The sequence below is a fragment of the Salmo salar genome, unplaced genomic scaffold, assembly GCF_965601325.2.
Source record: "Salmo salar unplaced genomic scaffold, fSalSal1 ptg000152l, whole genome shotgun sequence".
NCBI lineage: Eukaryota > Metazoa > Chordata > Actinopteri > Salmoniformes > Salmonidae > Salmo > Salmo salar.
In genome coordinates this window covers 1,505,031-1,532,213 of record NW_027675323.1, presented here as the reverse complement: position 1 = coordinate 1,532,213, position 27,183 = coordinate 1,505,031, and the positions used below count along the sequence as shown (strand labels likewise).

The window sequence follows — 27,183 nt, the reverse complement described above, 5'->3', positions numbered from 1 at the left end:
CAACGCCTCGCAAAGAAGGGCATGTATTGGTGGATGGGTAAAAAAAAGCAGACATTGAATATCCCTTTGAGCATGGTGAAGTTATTAATTACACTTTAGATGGTGTATCAATATACCCAGTCACTAACTCAGTTGCTGGAGAGGAAGGAAACCGCTCAGGGATTTCACCATGAGGCCAATGGTGACTTTAAAATAGTTAGTGTTTAATGATTGTGATATGAGAAAACTGCGGATGGATCAACAACATTGTAGTTACTCCACAATACTAACCTAAATGACAGAGTGAAAAGAAGGAAGCATTCCCAGTCAGAGGACCTGAAATCACATGAGAGAATAGAGAGGCTGTTGGCACTAAAGTAATACTACAAAAGAATGTGGCAAAGAAACAAACTTTATATCCTGAATACAAAGCGTTATGTTTGGGGAGGGTTTGGAGGGTTTGGCTGGCCGGGACGTCCTTGTCCCATTGTGCTCTAGCGACTCCTTGTGGTGGTCAGCATGCACGCTGACTTCGGTCGCCAGCTGGACAGTGTTTCCTCCGACGCATTGGTGTGGCTGTCTTCCGGGTTAAACGAGCAGTGTGTCAAGATGTGCAGTGCGGCTTGGCAGGGTCGTGTTTCAGAGGACACATGGCTCGACCTTCGCCTCTCCCCGGAGTCCGTAGGGGAGTTGCAATTGGATATCATGAAATTGGTGAGAAAAAGGTGTAAAAGTACCCAAAAAATATATATATATATACACTCGTACTGAAATTTGATTTTTCGATGACCTGGCAGATGTGAAAACCATGTAAACACCTGCAAGACTTCGGTTAGAAGTGAATCACCTGCCTGGACATCCTAAGAAGCACCAGAGACCTGCATTTTGAAGTGGGTTTAATAATACTTGTGAAAACTGACTTCAGGTGATTGAGGGATCTAGTCGAGATTAAACATCATAGGAAGTTTTATCATGTGGAGGTTTCATTCAGGTCTCTGTTTAATTAATTATATAATCTGTTTGTCTTTGACAGGAGAGAGACCAGACTCTCCTTCTGACAGCAGGAAGAGTTCCTCAGAGAAACCAGACCCTGAGATGTCCAAACCAGCAGGACGACATCACTGCTCCCATTGTGGAAAGAGTTTTACTCAGTTAGGGAGCCTGAGAACACATAAGAGAATACACACTGGAGAGAAGCCTTACCACTGCTCCTTGTGCGGAAAGAGTTTTAGGTGGTTAGGGAGCGTGGAAAGGCATGAGAGGACACACACAGGAGAAAAGCCTTTCCAATGTTCCCATTGTGGAAAGAGTTGTACACAGTTAGGGAGCATGAGAGAATACACACAGGAGAAAAGCCTTACCAATGTTCCCATTGTGGAAAGCATTTTGCCCAGTTAGGAAACCTGAACCAGCATGAGAGGATACACACAGGAAAAAAGACGCACCACTGCTCCCACTGTGGAAAGAGATTTACCCGGTTAAGGTACCTGAAAGAGCATGAAAGAATACATACAAATACACAAGAGGAGAAGACATACCACTGCTCTCATTGTGGAAAGACATTTTCCCAGTCAGAGGACCTGAAATCACATGAGAGAATAGAGAGGCTGTGTTCTGACTTGTGTTTTTGACTGAGAATTTGTGATTTTGTTTGGACTGTCAGACTTGAGTTCACTTTGTGTAATGTTAGTGCACAATTTTTTTATTGCGATTAATCCATTGTCTGAAAGCGTTGAAAATACAGTGAAAACATCCAAAATACATCCTGTATACCGCTAAAATCTACAATGCCATGTAAAAACAAGATGACATTGAGGTTAAATAAAGGGTGCTTTACCAATGTAACATATTTTGACACGTCCACTGTGGGGCTCTGCAGAGTCATAATATCCATAACAACTACAGGTCAAACAGGGAAATGGTTTGCATCGTTTTTCCACCATTCATTTTCCCCTTAGGGCTGTGTTTTGTTTAGGCTCACCGTGGTGTGACGTTTTGATAACCATGTAAATCTCTCTAGGTCACGGTGACTGATGACACACAGTGTGTTGTGAATTTATTGTAATGTTTTTAAAATGGTATAACTGCTTTTATTTTAGCTGGACCCCAGGCAGGAACTAATGGGGATCCATAATAAACCCCAGGAAGAGTAGCTGCTGCCTTGGCAGGAGCTAATGGGGATCCATAATAAACCCCAGGAAGAGTAGCTGCTGCCTTGGCAGGAACTAATGGGGATCCATAATAAACCCCAGGAAGAGTAGCTGCTGCCTTGGCAGGAACTAATGGGGATCCATAATAAACCCCAGGAAGAGTATCTGCTGCCTTGGCAGGAACTAATGGGGATCCATAATAAACCCCAGGAAGAGTAGCTGCTGCCTTGGCAGGAACTAATGGGGATCCATAATAAACCCCAGGAAGAGTGGAAGAGTAGCTGTTGCCTATATTTGTCTCTCTTTACTCTCGGATTCTAAAATGCTAATTAGCGTCAAAGTAGACGACATGCAAGACTACAAATCTCTGCAAGCTCCTGCATGTCATCTCTAGTGTGCTGCAGAGATGGTTGTCCTAGAAGGTTCTCCCATCTCCACAGAGTAACTCTGGAGCTCTGTCAGAGTGAACATCGGGTTCTTGTTCACCTCCTTGACCAAGGCCCTTCTCCCCCGATTGCTCAGTTTGTCCAGGCAGCCAGCTCTAGGAAGAGTCTTGGTGGTTCCAAACTTCTTCCATTTAAGAATGATGGAGGCCTCTTTGTTCTTGGGGACCTTCAGTGCTGCAGACATTTTTTGGAACCCTTCCCCAGATCTGTGCCTCGACACAATCCTGTCTCAGAGCTCTATGGACAATTCCTTTGGACCTCATGGCTTGGTTTTTGCTCTGACATGCACTGTTAACTGTGGGACCTTACATAGACAGATGTCTGCCTTTCAAATCATGTCTAATCAATTGCATTTACCACAAGTGGACTCCAATCAAGAAACATCTCAAGGATAATCAATGGAATCAGGATGCATATGAGCTCAATTTTGAGTCTCATAGCAAAAGGTCTGAATACCTAAGTAAATACATTTGCAAAAATCTCTAAAAACCTGTTTTCACTTTGTCATTATGGGGTATTGTGATGTCATTATGGGGCATTGTGATGTCATTATGGGGTATTGTGATGTCATTATGGGGTATCGTGTGTAGATTGATGAGGGGGGGGAAAGTACATTTTAGAATAAGGCTGTAACAAAATGTGGAAAATGTGAAGGGGTCTGAATACTTTACTTTTCTACCACAGTTTTGTACATGATCAAATCAAAGTTTATACACTGTCATGTGATACGTGATATAGAAAAGTCCAATCTTAGGAGAGTACATGGGAGGCACTATACTGTGTGTCTGCAGGTGTCTATCTGGTCAAAACCACTGATACAGGTGCCCCTCCACCCTCTGGTGGGATGGATCATGTCTACAGAGAAACCTAGATTCAAATACTTAGATTTGTGTTTATTGGGTATATGTTGTGAAATTGTTAGATATTACTTGTTAGATATTACTGTACTGTCGGAGCTAGAAACACAAGCATTTCGCTACACCGGCAATAATATCTGCTAAACATGTGTATGTGACCAATAAAGTGTATGATAAAATGTGATTCGATTTTTATTTGAAATAAACGTCCTATTTATCAAAGGTGCTTTTGGCTGGGGTCAAAATGACTCCAAAGGATTTGAATTTGTTAAAAGTCCATATTGATACAGAAACACTAAACCATGATTTAGATTTATTAAGAACAAGTTGATTGACAAAGTCATGAAAAATTTAATAGAATTGAATAAACCACATTTTGGCTATGATAAACCACATTTTGGCTATGATAAAAGATATGCCTCTGGGGTCAAAATGAACTATGTCAGAAGTATGGTTCAATGCAAATTTGTAGTGGGTGTAAAGTTTGTTTTAAATTCTCACTCATTAAACACGAATCAATCAACACATGCTTCTCTTTGAACGACTTAATATAATATTAAACTTTCCTGAAATAAATGAAAAATAAACGTTTGGTTCCTCAACTGCGTTGCCCAGTCCAGTCAGCAGATGGCGATGTGCGTCTTTTAGGTTCAGGCGATGCTGCCAGTGTGACGTATAATCTAGTGGACGGGACGCTCCTTCAACAACAACAGCTAGTCAGACACCTCGGTAGCTTTCTAGCAAACATAGCTACAACATTCACGCTCTTTACACTGGTTTTGGTGTATATTAGTCGCAGTGTTTTAAACACACTTCTGTCGTATGTACTTGTTGGACCATTTAATTATATATTTACGTTGTTTGTCAGCTAGCTGGTTTGCTAAGTTAGCTTAGAACTAGGCTAGTCGCTATTGCTAGCTAGCTAACATCCCCGACCATGAGTTCACTAAGCTACTCTCCTCCTGTTAAAGAGGAGGAGGAAGCAGTTTTTGGAGTGAAAGAGGAGGAGGGGGAGATGACTGTCACATTGGAGGAAGAAGAGGAGGTTGGAGATGTGTTTAACACCAGTAAGTACCGTCTCTGCAGTCGTTGAACCAATATGCAGTAAAGGGGTTCTACACTTTAATGTTGTTCTGTAGGAATGGCTGAAGCTTCACTGTAACGTGTAGAACATCAAGAGTGGACCATCAACAAAACGTTAAAATTGATCAAATGCATCCAATGACAATGCCTGAAATACTGTAGTCCTCAATATCTCCTATTAGATTAGCCCAAGATGTTCTCTTAAAGGGGCAATCAGCAGTTGTTACATCCATTTAGGGACTTATACATTAATGATATGTACCCATCTGTTTCTTGAAGAAATCACTTATAAATGCCTCATGAGCTTAGTTCAACTGTCGTACCCCATCAGAACCCAAAATAAGCTTTTTTTACTCCAATGTTTGTCAGTAAATATAAACAAACACTGTATATCCTCAAAACATGGTTAAAACTAAAATGTTGATATCATGAATGGTTACATTTCTCCAGCCCCATCCCTCAGCTTTTTACTGAAACGGGCAGGGAGTACGCTTTGTTATTGTTTCTACTGCTGATTGCCGCCCCTGTTACTCCTCAAGGTCCAAGGACTGTATGTTATTTTCAGAGGTAGACTGGCTCTGTTCAGGTAAAATAGCCAAATATTCCATCAAGATGTGAATCGATTCTCAATTGCAATACGTTTCTAGAAACATAAATTGCTGTACTTTCATATCACATCAAAATAATTTCACATATACTTTCATATCAATTCAGACACAAGCTTGTCCTGGAGCTCTACGGACAGTTCCTTCGACCTCATGGCTTGGTTTTTGCTCTGACATGCACTGTCAACTCTGGGACGTTATATAGACAGGTGTGTGCCTTCCAAATCATATCCAATCAATTGAATTTACCACAGGTGGACTCCGAACAACTTGTAGATACATCTCAAGGATGATTAATGGAAACAAGATGCACCTGAAAGCAATTTTGAGTCTCATAGCAAATGGTCTGAATACTTCAGTAAATAAGGTATTTCTGTTTTTTACCTGTTTTAACTTTGTCATTATGTCATTATGGGCTATTGATGACACCCCTCAGATACAAGAGCCTAACCATCAGAAAAAAACCTCTTCCTTAGCCTACTCCTCCCGCTGCTGCTGGCCTTCGTACATTCTGATGTTCTGCTCCTAAAGTTTCTGGTAATAGGCTACACCAGCAGTCGTTATGCTCCTATAGTTTCTGGTAATAGGCTACACCAGCAGTCGTTAAGCTATAGTTTCTGGTAATAGTCTACACCAGCAGTCGTTATGCTCCTATAGTTTCTGGTAATAGTCTACACCAGCAGTCGTTATGCTCCTATAGTTTCTGGTAATAGGCTACACCAGCAGTTGTTATGCTCCTATAGTTTCTGGTAATAGGCTACACCAGCAGTCGTTATGCTCCTATAGTTTCTGGTAATAGGCTACACCAGCAGTCGTTATGCTCCTATAGTTTCTGGTAATAGGCTACACCAGCAGTCATTATGCTCCTATAGTTTCTGGTAATAGGCTACACCAGCAGTCGTTGTGCTCCAATAGTTTCTGGTAATAGACTACACCAGCAGTCGTTATGCTCCTATAGTTTCTGGTAATAGGCTACACCAGCAGTCGTTGTGCTCCAATAGTTTCTGGTAATAGACTACACCAGCAGTCGTTATGCTCCTATAGTTTCTGGTAATAGGCTACACCAGCAGTCGTTATGCTCCTATAGTTTCTGGTAATAGACTACAGTCGTTATGCTCCTATAGTTTCTGGTAATAGGCTACACCAGCAGTCGTTAAGCTATAGTTTCTGGTAATAGTCTACACCAGCAGTCGTTATGCTCCTATAGTTTCTGGTAATAGTCTACACCAGCAGTCGTTATGCTCCTATAGTTTCTGGTAATAGGCTACACCAGCAGTTGTTATGCTCCTATAGTTTCTGGTAATAGGCTACACCAGCAGTCGTTATGCTCCTATAGTTTCTGGTAATAGGCTACACCAGCAGTCGTTATGCTCCTATAGTTTCTGGTAATAGGCTACACCAGCAGTCATTATGCTCCTATAGTTTCTGGTAATAGGCTACACCAGCAGTCGTTGTGCTCCAATAGTTTCTGGTAATAGACTACACCAGCAGTCGTTATGCTCCTATAGTTTCTGGTAATAGGCTACACCAGCAGTCGTTGTGCTCCAATAGTTTCTGGTAATAGACTACACCAGCAGTCGTTATGCTCCTATAGTTTCTGGTAATAGGCTACACCAGCAGTCGTTATGCTCCTATAGTTTCTGGTAATAGACTACAGTCGTTATGCTCCTATAGTTTCTGGTAATAGGCTACACCAGCAGTCGTTATGCTCCTATAGTTTCTGGTAATAGGCTACACCAGCAGTCGTTGTGCTCCAATAGTTTCTGGTAATAGGCTACACCAGCAGTCGTTATGCTCCTATAGTTTCTGGTAATAGACTACAGTCGTTATGCTCCTATAGTTTCTGGTAATAGGCTACACCAGCAGTCGTTATGCTCCTATAGTTTCTGGTAATAGACTACACCAGCAGTCGTTATGCTCCTATAGTTTCTGGTAATAGACTACACCAGCAGTCGTTATGCTCCTATAGTTTCTGGTAATAGGCTACACCAGCAGTCGTTATGCTCCTATAGTTTCTGGTAATAGACTACACCAGCAGTCAGCAACCTTTTCCATTTGGTGCCAATTTATCTGACCATTTCTACTGATCTGGTGCCAGTTATGATTTTCATATTTTCATTTTCGTGGAACAGTTTCATTTTAATTCCTAATAGTATCTCAAAATCATTGTCTGTGATTAATCTACATTCTATCTAAATCTAAATATAAATTATACAAATCTAAAAGTAACTTTTATTGCCAACTATGTAAAAATAGCCAACAAATAAAAACATTGCAGACTGCAGTTAGAAAATATCCTGATCAAAATAAATACCTTATAAATCACATTGGCTGCACATGGCCTGTCTACAATGATTTTGAAACATTGTATCTACTATCAACTGGGTAGCCTGAAACTGAAGAAGGCAAGCTTGCAACATTGTATCAAATATTCTGGGCCCACAGAGTTTCCTGCACCAGTGAGTTTGGGACAGACACAGCTGTAGGCTATTAGACTAATCCTACTTCTATATGGGTAACCAGGTAGACTAGTCCTACTTCTATATGGGTAACCAGGTAGACTAGTCCTACTTCTATATGTGTAACCAGGTAGACTAGTCCTACTTCTATATGTGTAACCAGGTAGACTAGTCCTACTTCTATATGGGTAACCAGGTAGACTAGTCCTACTTCTATATGTGTAATTAGGTAGACTAGTCCTACTTCTATATGTGTAACCAGGTAGACTAGTCCTACTTCTATATGTGTAACCAGGTAGACTAGTCCTACTTCTATATGGGTAACCAGGTAGACTAGTCCTACTTCTATATGGGTAACCAGGTAGACTAGTCCTACTTCTATATGGGTAACCAGGTAGACTAGTCCTACTTCTATATGTGTAATTAGGTAGACTAGTCCTACTTCTATATGTGTAATTAGGTAGACTAGTCCTACTTCTATATGTGTAACCAGGTAGACTAGTCCTACTTCTATATGTGTAACCAGGTAGACTAGTCCTACTCTATATGTGTAACCAGATAGACTAGTCCTACTTCTATATGTGTAACCAGGTAGACTAGTCCTACTTCTATATGTGTAACCAGGTAGACTAGTCCTACTTCTATATGCGTAATCAGGTGTGCGTCCTTACTCAACATTGACAGGAGTGTTTCAAACAAAAGACAATTAATAAATTGACAACAATCTTGCGGGGTCAGGTCTGGGTGGTCTGCCAGGGGCCGTTTCATTTAGTATCCGTTTGGGTCAGTTGGGGAATGATTGTATTTCCCCATAGTATGTTGTACCGAAGTTGACCGACTGAAAGGGAGTGTAACTTTATGACTATAATTACTGTTCCCTGAAGGAGGGAAATGAGGTACAACACCTGTTTGGCTCCACCCCTTCCTGGGTCTTTGAAGAGCGATATTAAATTGAATATGACCTAAGGCTCGTATTTCTGTGTTTATTATATTATAATTAAGTCTATGATTTGATATTTGATAGAGCAGTCTGACTGAGCTGTGACTGAGTGGTGGTAGGCAGCAGCAGGCTCGTAAGCATTCATTCAAACTTTACTGCGTTTGCCAGCAGCTCTTAGCAATGCTTGAAGCACAGCGCTGTTTATGACATCAAGCCTATCAACTCCTGAGATTATGCTGGCAATACTAAAGTGCCTATAAGAACATCCAATAGTCAAAGGTATATGAAATACAAATGTATGGAGAGAAATAGTAATATAATTCTTATAATAACTACAACCTAAAACTTCTTACCTGGGAATATTGAAGACTCATGTTAAAAGGAACCACCAGCTTTCATATGTTCTCATGTTCTGAGCAAGGAACTTAAACGTTAGCTTTTTTACATGGCACATATTGCACTTTTACTTTCTTCTCCAACACTGTGTTTTTGCTTTATTTAAACCAAATGGAACATGTTTCATTATTTATTTGAGACTAAATTGATTTTATTGATGTATTATATTAAGTTAAAATAAATGTGTTCATTCAGTATTGTTGTAATTGTCATTATTACAAATATATATATTTAAAATCGGCCGATTTAATCGGTATGTTTTTTGGGGGGGGTCATCCAATAATCGGTATCGGCGTTGAAAAATCATAATCGGTCGACCTCTACTATGTTATTGTTTGTTAAACACTTAGTGTACAAACCCTCATTGTCAGGCTGATGTTAAAGCTAGCCAAAGATAATTTTACTGGTTGAAGTGTTTTTTAAGTATAAAGCACTTGATTTGCGACAATAACACAAACATATTAAGCAGGAGATTCAAGCGAGCCTTACAATTATAATCCAAAAGTAATGTGAAATGCACTCATAAGCAACCTGTAAATGGAGGCTATTTTTGCTGTCAGCCTATGAGAACTCCCCTGAGTTTTCCCCCACAGTGCTGAATTAGTGAATAGACACAGAGCTTAATGTGAGTTTCCTTGAGTAGCACTCCTGATCTTGTGCTGTAATATTCAGAATACATTGTGAATATCTAAAATCTTTGCGCACTATTTTTTGCTCCAGGCAGATATACTACATCCATAACTAGTGGTTTCCTCATTAGCAGATATACTACATCCGTAACTAGTGGTTTCCTCATTAGCAGATATACTACATCCATAACTAGTGGTTTCCTCATTACCAGATATACTACATCCATAACTAGTGGTTTCCTCATTAGCAGATATACTACATCCATAACTAGTGGTTTCCTCATTACCAGATATACTACATCCATAACTAGTGGTTTCCTCATTACCAGATATACTACATCCATAACTAGTGGTTTCCTCATGACCAGATATACTACATCCATAACTAGTGGTTTCCTCATTACCAGATATACTACATCCATAACTAGTGGTTTCCTCATTACCAGATATACTACATCCATAACTAGTGGTTTCCTCATTACCAGATATACTACATCCATAACTAGTGGTTTCCTCATTACCAGATATACTACATCCATAACTAGTGGTTTCCTCATTACCAGATATACTACATCCATAACTAGTGGTTTCCTCATTACCAGATATACTACATCCATAACTAGTGGTTTCCTCATTACCAGATATACTACATCCATAACTAGTGGTTTCCTCATTAGCAGATATACTACATCCATAACTAGTGGTTTCCTCATTACCAGATACACTACATCCATAACTAGTGGTTTCCTCATTACCAGATATACTACATCCATAACTAGTGGTTTCCTCATTACCAGATATACTACATCCATAACTAGTGGTTTCCTCATTACCAGATATACTACATCCATAACTAGTGGTTTCCTCATTAGCAGGGAGGTGTTTCTGCAATCAAATTGTGTGCGCATTGCCCTCGTGCCGTAATTTTAGCAAACACAGAAAGGGGCCTATATTGGAGACCAAAAGTCGTCTGGCACACTGCTTAGAGTTTCAACAACATGAATAACTTATTTCTAGTTACTACTAATGTGAAAACAAGACAAAATATGATTGTTGCTAAGTTGACTGTGGTAATGGTCAAATAATTTAACAGAAGTCAATTGTTGTACAACCTCATGGGTATGATCTGACAAATACATTTGATTTGATTTCGTCATCCCTTTTTACCTAAAATAAACAATGGATTTCTGCTGTTGTGGGCCTTTAACCGTCTGTCTGACTTTGTTGTTCACACAGGAGAGAGACGGGACTATCGTGGATCCTCTGAGGAGCCTCAACAACCTCATGATGCTGACGAGGCAGAGAAGAGTCTCTCCAGATCAGAACTCCTCTAGAAACACCAGCAGAGACCCACAGGGAAGAAATCTAACTGCTGCTCAGACTGTGGGAAGAGATTCACCTCATCAGGCATTAATATTCATCAGAGAACACACACAGGAGAGAAACCCTATAGCTGTGATCAATGTGGGAAGAGTTTTGGTAAATCTAGCAATCTGACATCACACCAGAGAACACACACAGGAGAGAAACCATATAGCTGTGATCAGTGTGGGAAGAGTTTTACTGAGTCTGGGGGTCTGATATTACACCAGAGAAGACACACAGGAGAGAAACCTTATAGCTGTGATCAATGTGGGAAGAGTTTTGGTAGATCTGGCAATCTGACAGTGCACCAGAGAATACACACAGGAGAGAAATCCTATAGCAGTGATCAATGTGGGAAGAGTTTTGGTAGATCTGGCCAGCTGACAGTGCACCAGAGAATACACACAGGAGAGAAATCTTATAGCTGTGATCAATGTGGGAAGAGTTTTGCTGATTCTGGCTCTCTGACTCAACACCAGAGAACACACACAGGAGAGAAACCTCATAGCTGTGACCAGAGATAATCTGATAAAAGATCTCTGATCAAATATCAGAAAATACATACATGAAGGAGTTGTTTCATGATATCAATGAATTAATGTCACAATGTAGAATGTTTTAACATTGTAGGAGTATTTTAATAATGTCACAATGTAGAACCCTAAACGTTTGTCCCCTGTTCTATTGATTTCAGCATGATATGGATATTAGCCTCAGAGGGAAAATCCAGGCTCTGAAATGGAAGAGTACTATTTATGTGATATAACAAAAAGTGACTAACAAAAAAAGAGTTGTGTTACACTTACCACGTTGGTGACCCACTGGAATCAAAATGCAACACTTCAAAATGTAGATAGCTGTTTTCTACAAATTGTCCTCTAACTAGTGATGTACACATTATTCCCAGATTCCGTGTGGTTTTTGAGCTGTTAGTTTTAACAGGACGTGCAACTTCATCTCCCTTCTGTCACACAATTGATCTCATCGTGATATCGATGAGTTATGAAAAATAAGTGTTGCGTTCCTTTGTTTAGGGACCCTACATTTAAATGCATCATTCCAAAATGTAGCTAACTGTTTTCTGCAGGTTGTCCTCTAACCAGTGAGGTAAAATATATCTCCATTTCCATGTGTTTTTTTAGTTGTGTTAGTTTCAACAGCACGAACAACCTGATTTCCCCCCTAATTGATATCAGTGATTTATTGCTACTTGTCAAAACAACAGTGTTTCTGGTGCTTGTGCAGTTTATAAGGAGCTTGTTTAAAAAATACAAGTAATATGATTATTGTGGCAGATGTTTGTGTATATAGCACATGTTATGTTTAGGTTTTCAATTCATCCCAAACTGTTTCTGCATATTGGTTATTGATTTGGACACTTAAAACTGTGTTTTGACATTGGGGCTATTTCATATTTTCATTTCATGTAACATTTAGTAATCATGATTATTCAACCAACTGACAATTTTTTGGTACAATTATATTGACATTGTTGCCCTGCTTTTAGAATATCAGGGTTCATTCTCAGATGTGCCAACCCAAATGTACTAGAGCATGACATTGGGGACTGGGCCCCGATCCAACAACATGCCTATCTAGTGAACCCTGAAAAGAGAGAGAAGCTCTGCAGTGAGGTGGAAAGTTACTATGGATATTGCAGGAGTTTCCTCTTGAAATCAGACATGTCCGTGGTAAGGACAACTTGGTTGCTGATTGTCTCAAGGGTGGGCAGTCAAAAAGATTTGTGTTTTGCGTTTAGCCAGTGTGTTACCATGGATCACATATTATTTTGACACGTTTTTCCGTGTTGGAGATGAGTTTTATCTCTTATTCTTTTCTGTATGTTTTTGAAACTGCACTGTTGGTTAGGGGCTCAGTAAGTCAGCATTTCACTGTTAGGTCTACAGGTCTACACCTGTTGTATTCGGCGCAGTACAATTTGATTTGAGTTTTGTTATACGGCATGTTTTTCCGTATTTGAGATGATTTTTGTTTGGGCTCGTTCCAAGGGGACGAGAGTTCTAGAAGCTAGTGAGTTTTAGGAAGACGAGAGTTCTAGGAAGACGAGAGTTCTAGAAGCTAGTGAGTTTTAGGAAGACGAGTGTTCTAGAAGCTAGTGAGTTTTAGGAAGACGAGTGTTCTAGAAGCTAGTGAGTTTTAGGAAGACGAGAGTTCTAGAAGCTAGTGAGTTTTAGGATTCTATAGACAGAAAAAGGAGAAAAAAATAGTACTATTGTATATTATTATTTAGAAATACGTGTTTTTTTCTTGTTTTTAATTGTTGAAAGCCAGTAGACACCATGTTTATATTGGTGAAGGTGAAGCATTGTAGTTGATTATGTGAAATGGAAGTTGTTTTCTTTTGGTGGTGAGCAAACTTTTCTCAGATACTGTTGCCCTCTTACATTCTGCATAGAAATTATCCCCAGCATCCTATCTGAATGTTTGGCTGTTCCTTTTCAGTTGAAAGATGGTGCAACAACAATAGAAACCAGAAAACGTATGTTTGTTTCCTTGTATTTTCTTCTACCAGATCTATTGTGTTATATTCTCCTACATTCAATTCACATTTCCACAAACTTCAGAGTGTTTCCTCTCAAATGAAACCAAGAAAATGCATATCCTTGCTACTGGGCCTGAGCTACAGACAGTTAGATTTGGGTATGTCTTCAGGCGGAAATTAAGAGAAGTGGGGGGGTAGCCCTAACGGGTTTAAGACTCATTTCCACAGTCACACAATGCTATTCCCAAACATACCTAATCAATTAGTTGTTTTTCAACAATATTTTAACCTGCAGGAATATTTCCACATTTCTATCTAATGGTTAGTTCCTAGGATAATGCAACTCATACATTTACATCTTTCAATACTTCTAAAATGGTGTCCAGGTTTAAAAAAATTACAGGTGCACCATACTATACCATAAATGGTCTTAACTAGTAAACACAGATTCTAGTTTTCATCCAGTTCATAGATAGCTGACAGCCTCAGAGCCTACTGACTGGGCCCTGTTTACACCTCCACACAGGAATACACACTCTTTTCTAAAAACTCCACTTTGCCTGTTTCGCTCACCTCTTTCTTAAAACTACATTTGAGATGTGGTATCCACTCGGCTGGCTGCCTCTCAGAACAAAGGTGGGTCCATTTGCCCCGTTCCCGCAGTGTGGTCTCCCTGAGATCCCTCGTGCATCATTTACCCAGGTCACCAGGAGCGGTCACCAAGTCAAGATTCACATCCCCAAATGTGGTTGTTATTTTCTTTAATATCAATTGAGGAGAGACAAACTTATCACAAGTCAGAGTTATTCTTAAACTAAATCTTTATTCACTTATAAGGGAGCAGGTCAATATAACGTACACATATAAAGTGAATCAATTGAGTGCCCTACAATAATGATGGCTGGTGGACCCAGGGGACAAAAGTACAAAGGTCTTTTATAGCCCTTTCAACCTACATGACCAACAACAGATGTATAGAACGGGTCACAAGGTTAAGATTTGTATGAAAGATACTTATAATTCTCAGCAGACAGTATCTGCTGTAAAAACAGTACTCTTTGTGTAGAGACCAGGGTCTGGCCCTGGGGTCATCGCTCCCTGGTACCATATAGAACAGAAACATTAACTCATGTTCTGGAATGCGGTCTCTTTAGGTTTTATCACCCAAAAGACATTGTAAATCTCCTGACAGTGTTTTCTCCCAGAGGCCCATCCTCAGTAGAACACAGACACAATAGTTATAAGAACCCTCTATTCTGTTGCATAAAACAACCATTTGATGCAATAAAAGTATTATAACATAATCTTGCAGTTTTGCTCTCAGTGTCCACTGAAAGTTGACTAGTAACAACAACTGGGACATAAAAGACACCCACCATGAGACCCACTAAATCTGCCCAAGAAGAGGCAAACAGAAGAAAAACCCACAAGGTGGAGCAACTAAAGGTGTTGACTGGAGCACTCAATTTATTAGGATTGTTAATAAAATGTATTATAGACATCCATGTGTATAAGCTGCAAGTACATTGAAATTAAATAGTTTTCTTTTCAACTAAAAACAAACTTATATTGTACGTCGGGCATAGTCTTAGTTTCAATTACATTTTGCTAGGTGGGATATCCCCAATGTCACAGTTTTAACGTGTCCAAATCAATAGTCCAAATGCAGAAACAGTTTGTGATAAATTGAAAACGATATCGATGAGTGATGACAAATAAGTTTTGTGTTCCTTTGTTTAGCGACCCCTACATTTAAATGCATCACTCCAAAATGTAGCTGACTGTCTTCTGCAGGTTGTCCTCTAATCAGTGAGGTAAAATATATCTCCATTTCCATGTGTTTTTTTAGTTATGTTAGTTTCAACAGCACGTACAACCTGATTTCCCCCCTAATGGATATCAGTGATTTATTGCTACTTGTCAAAATAGCGTTTTTGGCACAACCAAAAAAAACACATGGAAATGGGAGATATATTTTACCTCACTGGTTAGAGGACAACCTGCAGAAGACAGTCAGCTACATTTTGGAGTGATGCATTTAAATTTAGGGGTCGCTAAACAAAGGAACACAACACTTATTTGTCATAACTCATTGATATCATGCTAAAATCATTTGTGTGACAGAAGGGAGATGAGGTTGCACGTCCTGTTAAAACTAACAGCTCAAAAAGCACACGGAATCTGGGAATAATGTGTACATCCCTGGTTAGAGGACAACTGGTAGAAAACAGCTCGCTACATTTTGAAGTGTTGCATTTTGATTCAAGTGGGTCACCAACATGGTAAGTGTAACACAACTCTTTTTTTGTTAGTACTTTTTGTTAAATCACATAAATAGTAACTCTTTCAATTCAGAGCCTGGATTTTTCCCAAGGCTAATATCCATATCACGCTGAAATCAATTGAATGGGGCAAACGTTTAGGGTTCTAAATTGTGAAATTCCCAAAAATACTCCTACTACAATGTTAAAAACATTGACATTTTTTCATTGATGTCATGAAACAACTCCTTCATGTATGTATTTTCTGATGTTTGATCAGAGATCTTTTATCAGAGTATCTCTTCCAACATAGATCACAGCTATAAAGTTTCTCTCCTGTGTGTGTTCTCTGGTGTCGAGTCAGAGAGCCAGATGTAGTAAAACTCTTCCCACATTGATTACAGCAAGGTTTCTCTCCTGTGTGTGTTCTCTGGTGTATTGATAGATAGCCAGATGTAGAAAAACTCTTCCCACATTGATTACAGCAAGGTTTCTCTCCTGTGTGTGTTCTCTGGTGTATTGATAGATAGCCAGATGTAGAAAAACTCTTCCCACATTGATTACAGCAAGGTTTCTCTCCTGTGTGTGTTCTCTGGTGTATTGCTAGATAGCTAGATGTAGTAAAACTCTTCCCACATTGATTACAGCAAGGATTCTCTCCTGTGTGTGTTCTCTGGTGTTCAGTCAGAGAGCCAGATGTAGTAAAACTCTTACCACATTGACCACAGATAAAAGGTTTCTCTCCAGTGTGTGTTCTCTGGTGTGATATCAGGTTGCTTGACTGAGTAAAACTCTTCCCACATTGACCACAGCTATAAGGTTTCTCTCCTGTGTGTGTTCTCTGGTGTGATATCAGGTTGCTTGACTGAGTAAAACTCTTCCCACATTGACCACAGCTATAAGGTTTCTCTCCTGTGTGTGTTCTCTGGTGTGATTTCAGTTTGCCTGACTCAGTAAAACTCTTCCCACATTGACCACAGCTATAAGGTTTCTCTCCTGTGTGTGTTCTTTGGTGTACAATAAGATTGCTAGATGAATTATAACTCTTCCCACATTGATCACAGCCGTAAGGTTTCTCTCCTGTGTGGATTCTCTGATGAATTTGAATGCCTGTTGATGAGGTGAATCTCTTCCCACAGTCAGAGCAGCAGTGAGTTCTCTTCCCTGTGGATGTCTGCAGGTGTTTATTGAGGTGTTCTGATCTGGAGAGACTCTTCTCTGCCTCTTCAGCATCATGATGTTGTTGAGGCTCCCCAGAGGATCCACGATAGTCACATCTCTCTCCTGTGTGAACAACAAAGTCAGACAGATGGTTAAAGGCCCACAACAGCGGTAATCCACTGTAAAAGGTGATGCCAACAGCGTTGCCATGATGTTGTACAACAATTGACGTCTGTAATGAACGTTAAAATTACTTGACAATTGTCTTAAAATGAGCAAGAACAGTCATATTTGTCTTGTTTTCACATTAGTAGTAACATCGATGATTGTAGGCTAGAGATAAGTTATTCATGTTGTTGAAACTCTTAAGCACTGTGCCAGATGACTAATTGGTCTCCAATGTAGGGCCCTTTCTGTGTTTCCTAAAATTGTGGCATGAGGGCGATGCACATGCAATTTGATTGCAGAAACTCCTCCCTGCTAATGAGGAAACCACTAGTTATGGATGTAGTATATCTGCCTGGAGCAAAAATGGTGAGCAAAGATTTTAGTTTTTCACAATGTATTCTGAATGTGAATGGGGGAAACTCAGGGGAGTAACCTCCATTACCAGGTTGCTTATGAGTTCATTTCACACTACTTTGGATTATAATTGTAAGGCTCGCTTGAATGTCCTGCTTAATATAATGTTTGCTACAGTATTAAGAACAGCGTTATCCATTTGGGTGTTGTTAACCTGTTGGGGATAGGGGGCAGTATTTGCACGGCCGGATAAAAAAACGTACCCAATTTAATCTGATTATTACTCCTGCCCAGAAACTAGAACATGCATATAATTATTAGCTTTGGATAGAAAACACTCCAAAGTTTCTAAAACTGTTTGAATGGTGTCTGTGAGTATAACAGAACTCATTTGGCAGGCCGAAACCTGAGAAGATTCCAAACAGGAAGCGCTCTCTCTGACCATTTCATGGCCTTCTTTGATCATCTCTAACCAAAACAGGGGATCTCTGGCATGACGTGACATTTTCTAACGCTCCCATAGGCTCTCAGAAGGCGCCAGAAATTTGAATCTTGGCTTTGGAGCCCCAGGCTGAAACACATTAGCGCCTTCAGTAAGTGGTCGATCTGAGAACAATGAGAATGGAGGGGCGTGCAAGGGGCGACTCCATTTTTACTTTCTCTCTCTTTGAGCGTATACAGGGTTTCCCGGTCGGAATATTATCGCTTTTTTACGAGAAAAATCGCATAAAAATTGATTTTAAACAGCGGTTGACATGCTTCGAAGTACGGTAATGGAATATTTAGAATTTTTTTGTCACGAAACGCGTCGGGCGCGTGACCCTTATTTACCTTTCAGATAGTGTCTTGAACGCACGAACAAAACGCCGCTATTTGGATATAACTATGGATTATTTTGAACCAAACCAACATTTGTTATTGAAGTAGAAGTCCTGGGAGTGCATTCTGACGAAGAACAGCAAAGGTAATAACATTTTTCTTATAGTAAATCTGACTTTGGTGAGTGCTAAACTTGCTGGGTGTCAAAATAGCTAGCCTGTGATGGCCGGGCTATGTACTCAGAATATTGCAAAATGTGCTTTCACCGAAAAGCTATTTTAAAATCGGACATAGCGAGTGCATAGAGGAGTTCTGTATCTATAATTCTTAAAATAATTATGTTTTTTGTGAACGTTTATCGTGAGTAATTTAGTAAATTCACCGGAAGTTTGCGGGGGTTATGCTAGTTCTGAACGTCACATGCTAATGTAAAAAGCTGGTTTTTGATATATAAATATGAACTTGATTGAACAAAACATGCATGTATTGTATAACATAATGTCCTAGGGGTGTCATCTGATGAAGATCATCAAAGGTTAGTGCTGCATTTAGCTGTGGTTTGGGTTTATGTGACATTATATGCTAGCTTGAAAAATGGGTGTCTGATTATTTCTGGCTGGGTACTCTGCTGACATAATCTAATGTTAGTCCATAGAGGTTAACTGACTTGTATAGTTAAATAAAGGTTACATTTAAATACATTTAAAAAAAATAGAGTTTCATGACAAACCTTTTTTTACAAATCCGGCAAGGCACCAATTTTGAGAAGGGTTTAAAACAAAGGTTTCAAACCAATTCATGAATGTAATTGAATCTAGGTATGTCTTGCCTTTAATGTAATGACATGAAAAACAATTGGCTGAATATTATACAATGACTTATCAACAGCTCTAATAATTTGCCTCCAAAGGAAATCTACACTGGCAGTTATAGAATATACTATATAGCCTAGAAACCTGGTTAAACTATCATTATGACATCATGGATGAATTCCAGAATATACTATATAGCCTAGAAACCTGGTTAAACTATCATTATGACATCATGGATGAATTCTAGAATATACTATATAGCCTAGAAACCTGGTTAAACTATCATTATGACATCATGGATGAATTCCAGAATATACTATATAGCCTAGAAACCTGGTTAAACTATCATTGTGACATCATGGATGAATTCTAGAATATACTATATAGCCTAGAAACCTGGTTAAACTATCATTATGACATCATGGATGAATTCTAGAATATACTATATAGCCTAGAAACCTGGTTAAACTATCATTATGACATCATGGATGAATTCTAGAATATACTATATAGCCTAGAAACCTGGTTAAACTATCATTATGACATCCTGGATGAATTCCAGAATATACTATATAGCCTAGAAACCTGGTTAAACTATCATTATGACATCATGGATGAATTCTAGAATATACTATATATCCTAGAAACCTGGTTAAACTATCATTATGACATCCTGGATGAATAAATTTGAGTGGTTACACTCCTCCTTCCCCCATCCCTCAGCTGTTTACCAAACCAAGCCTCTGGGCAGCCATTTTGTTACTGTTGAAATAACTCACACAACCCAGCAATCTGCCGTTCATACAACAACAAAGCTGTCATTCCACCACTGTTTTGGTTATAAGATGATTATGGGGTTGGAGAAATGTAACTACTTTCAAATTCATAGACAGACCTATGGATGCAAGGACTGACCATCCATGATATCAACATTATAGTTTTAACTAAGTCACAATATGGATGTAGCTATTGCATATTTCCGCTTTAACACCACACATCAGTTCAACAACTGCAGAGTTTGTGCCTCTGTATTTAAGACAGTACTTACTAGTGTTAATCAGGGAACGGTTTCTCAAAACCATCTTATGGCTAAGTTCACCGTTAGAACCATTGGACGCCTTAAGATGCGTTTGGGAAACCGGGCCCAGATGTCCAGTTTCCTCCTCTATCGATGTAACAGTCATCTCTTCCTCTTTCACTCCATAAACTGCATCCTCCTCTTCTTTTACTGTAACATCCTCCTCCTCTTTCACTCTGAACGCGTCTTTTTCTTCTTTCACAGTAACGGCCTCACCCTCTACTTCTTGTTTTACTGTGATGTCCTCATCTTCTTTAGCAGGAGGAGAGTAGCTCAGTGACCGCATGGTCGGAGATGTTAGCTAGCTAGGCTAATGCTAACTTAACCAGCCCGCTAGCTGAATAATAACAACAACACCGTAAATATGAAATTAAATCGGATAACTAACTAGACGACAGTAGTGGGTTTAAAACACAGAGGCTAATATACACTAACGCGTCTAAAGAGCTTTATCGGTTCGGCTATTTTGTCTAGCAAACTACCGTGGTGTCTGACTAACTGTTGCTGATGTTGAAAGAAGAGTTCCGTCCACTACATTATACGTCACACCAACAGCATCGCCTTAAATTCCCAGACCGCCATCTGCTGACTGGAGTGGGTAACGCAGTTGAGTAAAATGTATATTTTATTGTCAGACAAAAAGTTAAAGTGTAGGAATAAGGGACATCGCTGGTCCTAAAATATTCATTAGCCCCCCCCACCCTAAATAAATCAATATCGGTCAATATATTTTTTCTGTGATTTTTTTTTTTTCGTCAACCGTTCCATCGCATCTTAAACTCCTAGGACCGGGGGAGGCTGCTGCTGCACCAGTGACTGTTAGACTTTCTTCAGAAATACTAGGAGAGAGGGGTACCCCTACACAGAACTGAACTGGATCAAAGATGGCGGACAGAAATACTAGGAGAGAGGCGTAACCCTACACAGAACTGATCTGGATCAAAGATGGTGGACAGAAATACTAGGAGAGAGGGGTACCCCTACACAGAACTGAACTGGATCAAAGATGGCGGACAGAAATACTAGGAGAGAGGGATACCCCTACACAGAACTGAACTGGATCAAAGATGGAGGACAGAAATACTAGGAGAGAGGCGTAACCCTACACAGAACTGAACTGGATCAAAGATGGCGGACAGAAACACTAGGAGAGAGGGGTACCCCTACACAGAACTGAACTGGATCAAAGATGGCGGACAGAAATACTAGGATGGAAGCAAATGTAAGGGATTATAACGTCATAACGAATCATGCAGAAACATGTACAGTTGACAGAAATGTTAGTTAATGTAGAGACAAACGATTATGCTTTTTCTTATCGTAAAGTTTATTTACGAAAATCGCGATTTAGCCAGCTAGCTGAATAGCTAACATTAGCCAGCTAACGGACTAGCTAACATTAAACAGCTAGCTGACTAGCTAACATTAACCAGCTAGCTGACTAGCTAACATTAACCAGCTAGCTGACTAGCTAACATTAGCCAGCTAGCTGACTAGCTAACATTAACCAGCTAGCTGACTAGCTAACAATAACCAGCTAGCTGACTAGCTAACATTAACCAACTAGCTGACTAGCTAACATTAGCCAGCTAGCTGACTAGCATTATGGGTGTTGTGACATGAGTATGTAATTGTCATTCTGGTTGTTTTAGGGACTCCTGAAACAACCAGCAAACCAGGCTGTTGTTTTGTGAAACAGTGAATGTATAGAATCTAGCCAGCTGAAGAATTTACTGAAAATTGAATGTACAATTGTGTTAGCTTGCCTTGCTGATATTTGCCATGCAGATAGATGAAATAACGTAGCTAGCTATGTTCTTGCTTATTGTGCAGTGGATGATTAAAATACCTGTATGCCTATGGATGTGTAGCTAGCTATCTAGCCGATCTGTGTATGGACCCAAACGTTTGGTATACATATTAGTTCAGAACCTATGAACCTCAGCTATCATAGCCAGTTGTATCAACTTCAAAACAGCCTGAATGACATTAATGAAGCCTATGGATTGAGTAGAATATAATATCATGTTGTGCCAAGGATGCAAGTCGTATATACATGTAGTTATTACCATGCATGAGATCCCCACATTGTAGCCTGTACATTTAACATATTCACTGATCATGTACTCTACCTTGGCAAATAAAGGTGCAGTTTAGGTATGAATGTCTTTGAGATTATTTTTCAGTCATATCCAATACCAGGAGTATCAAATTCCAGTCTTTGAATGACGCTGTGTCTGCATGTATGGATTACAATTATACACTTCAACAGTGTTTACCAATCTTGGTCCTGGGACATCAATGGTTACACATTGTAACTAATAGACAAGAAACATGATTTAACTAGTTAATTCATATATACAGAAATATCATGTTAAAAAACAGAACACTACACTTCCTATGCATCATGTAAATACTCTAACACTGGTTCATCTCAACATCTAATGCCCTTCATCTGCATTGATCTGATAAACACAGGATAGGTGGAGTATTTAATCACATTACACTTCATTTCAACCAGTAGAGAATGTGAAATGCTTTATTGAAAAGCTCATTATCCAAGTGTTATAAATACAAGTTTAATCTGTACTTCAATGCACATCTGTTGTGCATTATAAAAACAGAGGAAGAAAGAGGAGGTGGTGAGAGAGGTGTAAAAGACAGAAAGGGAAAGAGGTAAGCACATAGGAGCAGGGAAGGCAGCACATGATTAATGAATCACAGTGCTACATAAATATTCTCTCAGTTCATCACAATTACATAGTGTCTCTAGTCGACCCAAAGGTTCTTAAAAGCAAGTGAGGTGGTGATGACGGGACTGGGGGTTGGCATCCTCTCACATCAAAACATACCTGCAGACAAGAGACAGATGGTGAGAGAGAGAGCATGTTTAAACCTTGTGTTTTTATTTTTTATTCTAACATTGTTAGTCATCAATCAGGAGGTGAAATGCAAAACTGACCTGGGATCATTAACTCTGGGACTACTGCATCTCTATCTGTATTTCAATGTAAAGCATCTCTTTAATAATACTTCCTGTATAATATAAACTGACCTGGGATCATTAACTCTGGGACTACTGCATCTCTATCTGTATTTCAATGTAAAGAATCTCTTTAATAATACTTCCTGTTGACCTGACCAAGTGACCTCTCACCTCTGATCATGCTGTGCCCTCTATGTAGCCAGTTCAGATGCAGGAGGGGTTCACCGACACAGCTGATATAACCTAGAGGATTTAGGGAGAAGGGGAGAGAGGGATGAAGTGAAGGAGAGAGACTGTTATTGAGAAAATAAGGTAGTTAAAGCGACAGTGTTCACAGGAATCTGTGTGTGGCCTCACCTGGTGTCCACACCACACTAAGTGGTTGCAGAGGACTTTATGCTGAAAAACATGAACGGACACACGAGGACAAACAATATAGCGTAGTTATAGAAATAATGAAGTGTCTTACTATTCTCCATGGTTGGCCCTCTTGCCTATTCTTTGAAGGTGGAAGGAGCCACAGTTATACACCTGAGCCTGTTTACTGCACAACACAATCCATCAGATTGATACATGAGTGTGTAGGTGTGGGTTATAGGGTGTCTAATTGTTCTACATTTTTTCAATATGGGTGATTTAAAATAGCCTGTTTTTGTTTTTGTACAGAAATCACACCCTTACCTAAACAGCACCCTCACCTGAGAAGTAGAAATCAAAGGGAGAGAAACTGTGAATTGAATAACTGCAGTTGACATAGCTCAGTAAATGGAAGAATACTCTTATTGCAATGTGAATGGCTCTTAAAAGAGCCTTTGGTTGTGCATAGTGACGTCTATGGTGTTGCCAGGGAACAGCACCCTCTTTGAAGAAGTAGGAGGTGAAGATCTCCTGCACACGGATTGCCTCTCTTGCTGCGTTGTTGGACCCCATCCTTGAAACATCCTGCAGAGCAGCAGACTCCTCCTCTGGCACACGGCGGCGAGCTGCAGATCCCCTCCTGGTCCTCGTGTCCATCCTCATGAAGTTACGCAGGACACAGGTAGCCTTCACACACCTGAATTCCTCCAGGAGGCAGTCCCAGATGGCCCTGATCACCCAACCTTGCAGTGCCCTACACGGTAACTGTAGGCAATCGTTTTGAAGGAATCTCCAGTTACAAGGTATCTGTAGGAATATGGAAGACAATGTAATTATTAGACTGTTACATCACCAGGTCATTGTGGATTACTAAAGTATAATATCCCTGATAACAAATCATGATAACATTGGATTGATAGATGCATGGGCACACATATGTACATGTGTAGCATGTGACAATAACAGGATCATATCAAGGATGGCATCACAAATGAATACATAAATACCACTTGAAGCTTGATGATGAGTTTGAATCATTTGAATCAGCTGTGCAGTGTGAAGGCAAAAACAACAATGTGCCCCTCTGAGTCCCCAGGACTGAGAACCACTGCTCTTCATTGGGACCTCTTCATATGTAGACTGGCTTTCATAGAGCTCTTTATCTGAGGACAGAAATCCTCACAAGAAACAGACTTCATTATAGTCAGATTACACCACACTGAATATTATGTTACTATTATCTCCGTCCTCACTTCTAGGGACAGGAACTACACAAAAGTACCTGCCCTATCCAGAATAGCCTCCTCTCTCACTGACAGTTGGGGCTGCTATCCTTTCACCCTCTTCCATGGCTGTTAGCTAGCTACCTACAAATGCATTTGAAGTTTGCTTTTTACAGTGATAAATAGATAGCTAGCTAATATGAAGTTCGCTAGCTAAGTGAATTAAATATCACCAGCTACCTATCTATCTATACTGTATGTGAAGTTGGCTAGATCGCTAGCTCATTTAGCAGCTCATTTGAGTTAGCCTGCACTGTAGCTAGTTAGCTAATAATACATCGGTTTTTTTTACATTTTCATAATCTATTTACTTACTTACTTGAATAGGTTCTCCCAGCCATGTGGACAATTGGAAACAGGGCAGCAAAGTTTGTCACCAGAGCGTTTTAGAGGATATTACTATTGAACTATGTACCCATTTAATAACCAGACCTTCATACAAACTTGCTCTGCTGAATTCTTGACGGAGTCACAATGGGTGGCCTAAGAGGCATCTAGTCCATCTGCTGACTGGACGCAGTTCAGTAAAATGTACACTTTATCTTCAGACAACAAGTTAAAGTGTAGGAAGCATGAGTTTTTACTCAGCAGTGTAACAACACAGTGTGGTTAAAGACTTAGTAACTGAGTTCTAGTCACGATCTGGTTCCCTATAAGTACAAACAGTTATGTTTCTGTTTTAAATTTACAAAATTAAAAGGACATTTTAAATGTTTTCTTTACTCAAGTATGACAATTGGGTACTTTTTCCACCACTGTATTTTTATAAAGATCCCTTGCGTCATCCAGCCATTCCTCTGGGTAACCCCGCTGTCTGAAACACTCATCCAGCCATTCCTCTGAGTAACCCCGCTGTATGAAACACTCATCCAGCCATTCCTCTGGGTAACCCCGCTGTCTGAAACACTCATCCAGCAGTTCCTCTAGATAACCCCGCTGTCTGAAACACTCATCCAGCCATTCCTCTGGGTAACCCCGCTGTCTGAAACACTCATCCAGCCATTCCTCTGGGTAACCCCGCTGTCTGAAACACTCAACCAGCCATTCCTCTGGGTAACCCCGCTGTCTGAAACACTCATCCAGCCATTCCTCTGGGTAACCCCGCAGTCTGAAACACTCACCCAGCCATTCCTCTAGGTAACCCCGCTGTCTGAAACACTCATCCAGCCGTTCCTCTGGGTAACCCCGCTGTCTGAAACACTCATCCAGCCGTTCCTCTGGGTAACCCCGCTGTCTGAAACACTCATCCAGCCGTTCCTCTGGGTAACCCCGCTGTCTGAAACACTCATCCAGCCGTTCCTCTGGGTAACCCCGCTGTATGAAACACTCATCCAGCCGTTCCTCTGGGTAACCCCGCTGTCTGAAACACTCATCCAGCCATTCCTCTGGGTAACCCCGCTGTCTGAAACACTCATCCAGCAGTTCCTCTAGATAACCCCGCTGTCTGAAACACTCATCCAGCCATTCCTCTGGGTAACCCCGCTGTCTGAAACACTCATCCAGCCATTCCTCTGGGTAACCCCGCTGTCTGAAACACTCATCCAGCCATTCCTCTGGGTAACCCCGCTGTCTGAAACACTCATCCAGCCGTTCCTCTGGGTAACCCCGCTGTCTGAAACACTCATCCAGCCATTCCTCTGGGTAACCCCGCTGTCTGAAACACTCATCCAGCCATTCCTCTGGGTAACCCCGCTGTCTGTAACACTCATCCAGCCATTCCTCTGGGTAACCCCGCTGTCTGAAACACTCATCCAGCCATTCCTCTGGGTAACCCCGCTGTCTGAAACACTCATCCAGCCATTCCTCTGGGTAACCCCGCTGTCTGAAACACTCAGACAGCCATTCCTCTGGGTAACCCCGCTGTCTGAAAACACTCAGACAGCCATTCCTCTGGGTAACCCCGCTGTCTGAAAACACTCAGACAGCCATTCCTCTGGGTAACCCCGCTGTCTGAAACACTCATCCAGCCATTCCTCTGGGTAACCCCGCTGTCTGAAACACTCATCCAGCCATTCCTCTGGGTAACCCCGCTGTCTGAAACACTCATCCAGCCATTCCTCTGGGTAACCCCGCTGTCTGAAACACTCATCCAGCCATTCCTCTGGGTAACCCCGCTGTCTGAAACACTCATCCAGCCATTCCTCTGGGTAACCCCGCTGTCTGAAACACTCATCCAGCCATTCCTCTGGGTAACCCCGCTGTCTGAAACACTCAGACAGCCATTCCTCTGGGTAACCCCGCTGTCTGAAAACACTCAGACAGCCATTCCTCTGGGTAACCCCGCTGTCTGAAAACACTCAGACAGCCATTCCTCTGGGTAACCCCGCTGTCTGAAACACTCATCCAGCCATTCCTCTGGGTAACCCCGCTGTCTGAAACACTCATCCAGCCATTCCTCTGGGTAACCCCGCTGTCTGAAACACTCATCCAGCCATTCCTCTGGGTAACCCCGCTGTCTGAAACACTCAGACAGTCAGCTTGTTTGTCATAGT

General features: G+C 40.6%; 1 protein-coding gene across 1 annotated transcript; it reads right to left on the bottom strand.

The window, feature by feature from the left end:
- Positions 1–15,303: 15,303 nt before the first annotated feature.
- Positions 15,304–25,185, bottom strand: LOC145866977 (uncharacterized). The gene is made up of 2 exons (XM_082971033.1): positions 25,132–25,185; positions 15,304–16,847 (listed from the first exon to the last, which is right to left on the bottom strand). Exons 1-2 carry the CDS (start codon positions 25,183–25,185, stop codon positions 15,924–15,926), a joined length of 978 nt encoding a protein of 325 aa, XP_082827159.1. The 3' UTR covers positions 15,304–15,923.
- Between the last annotated feature and the right edge of the window lie 1,998 nt (positions 25,186–27,183).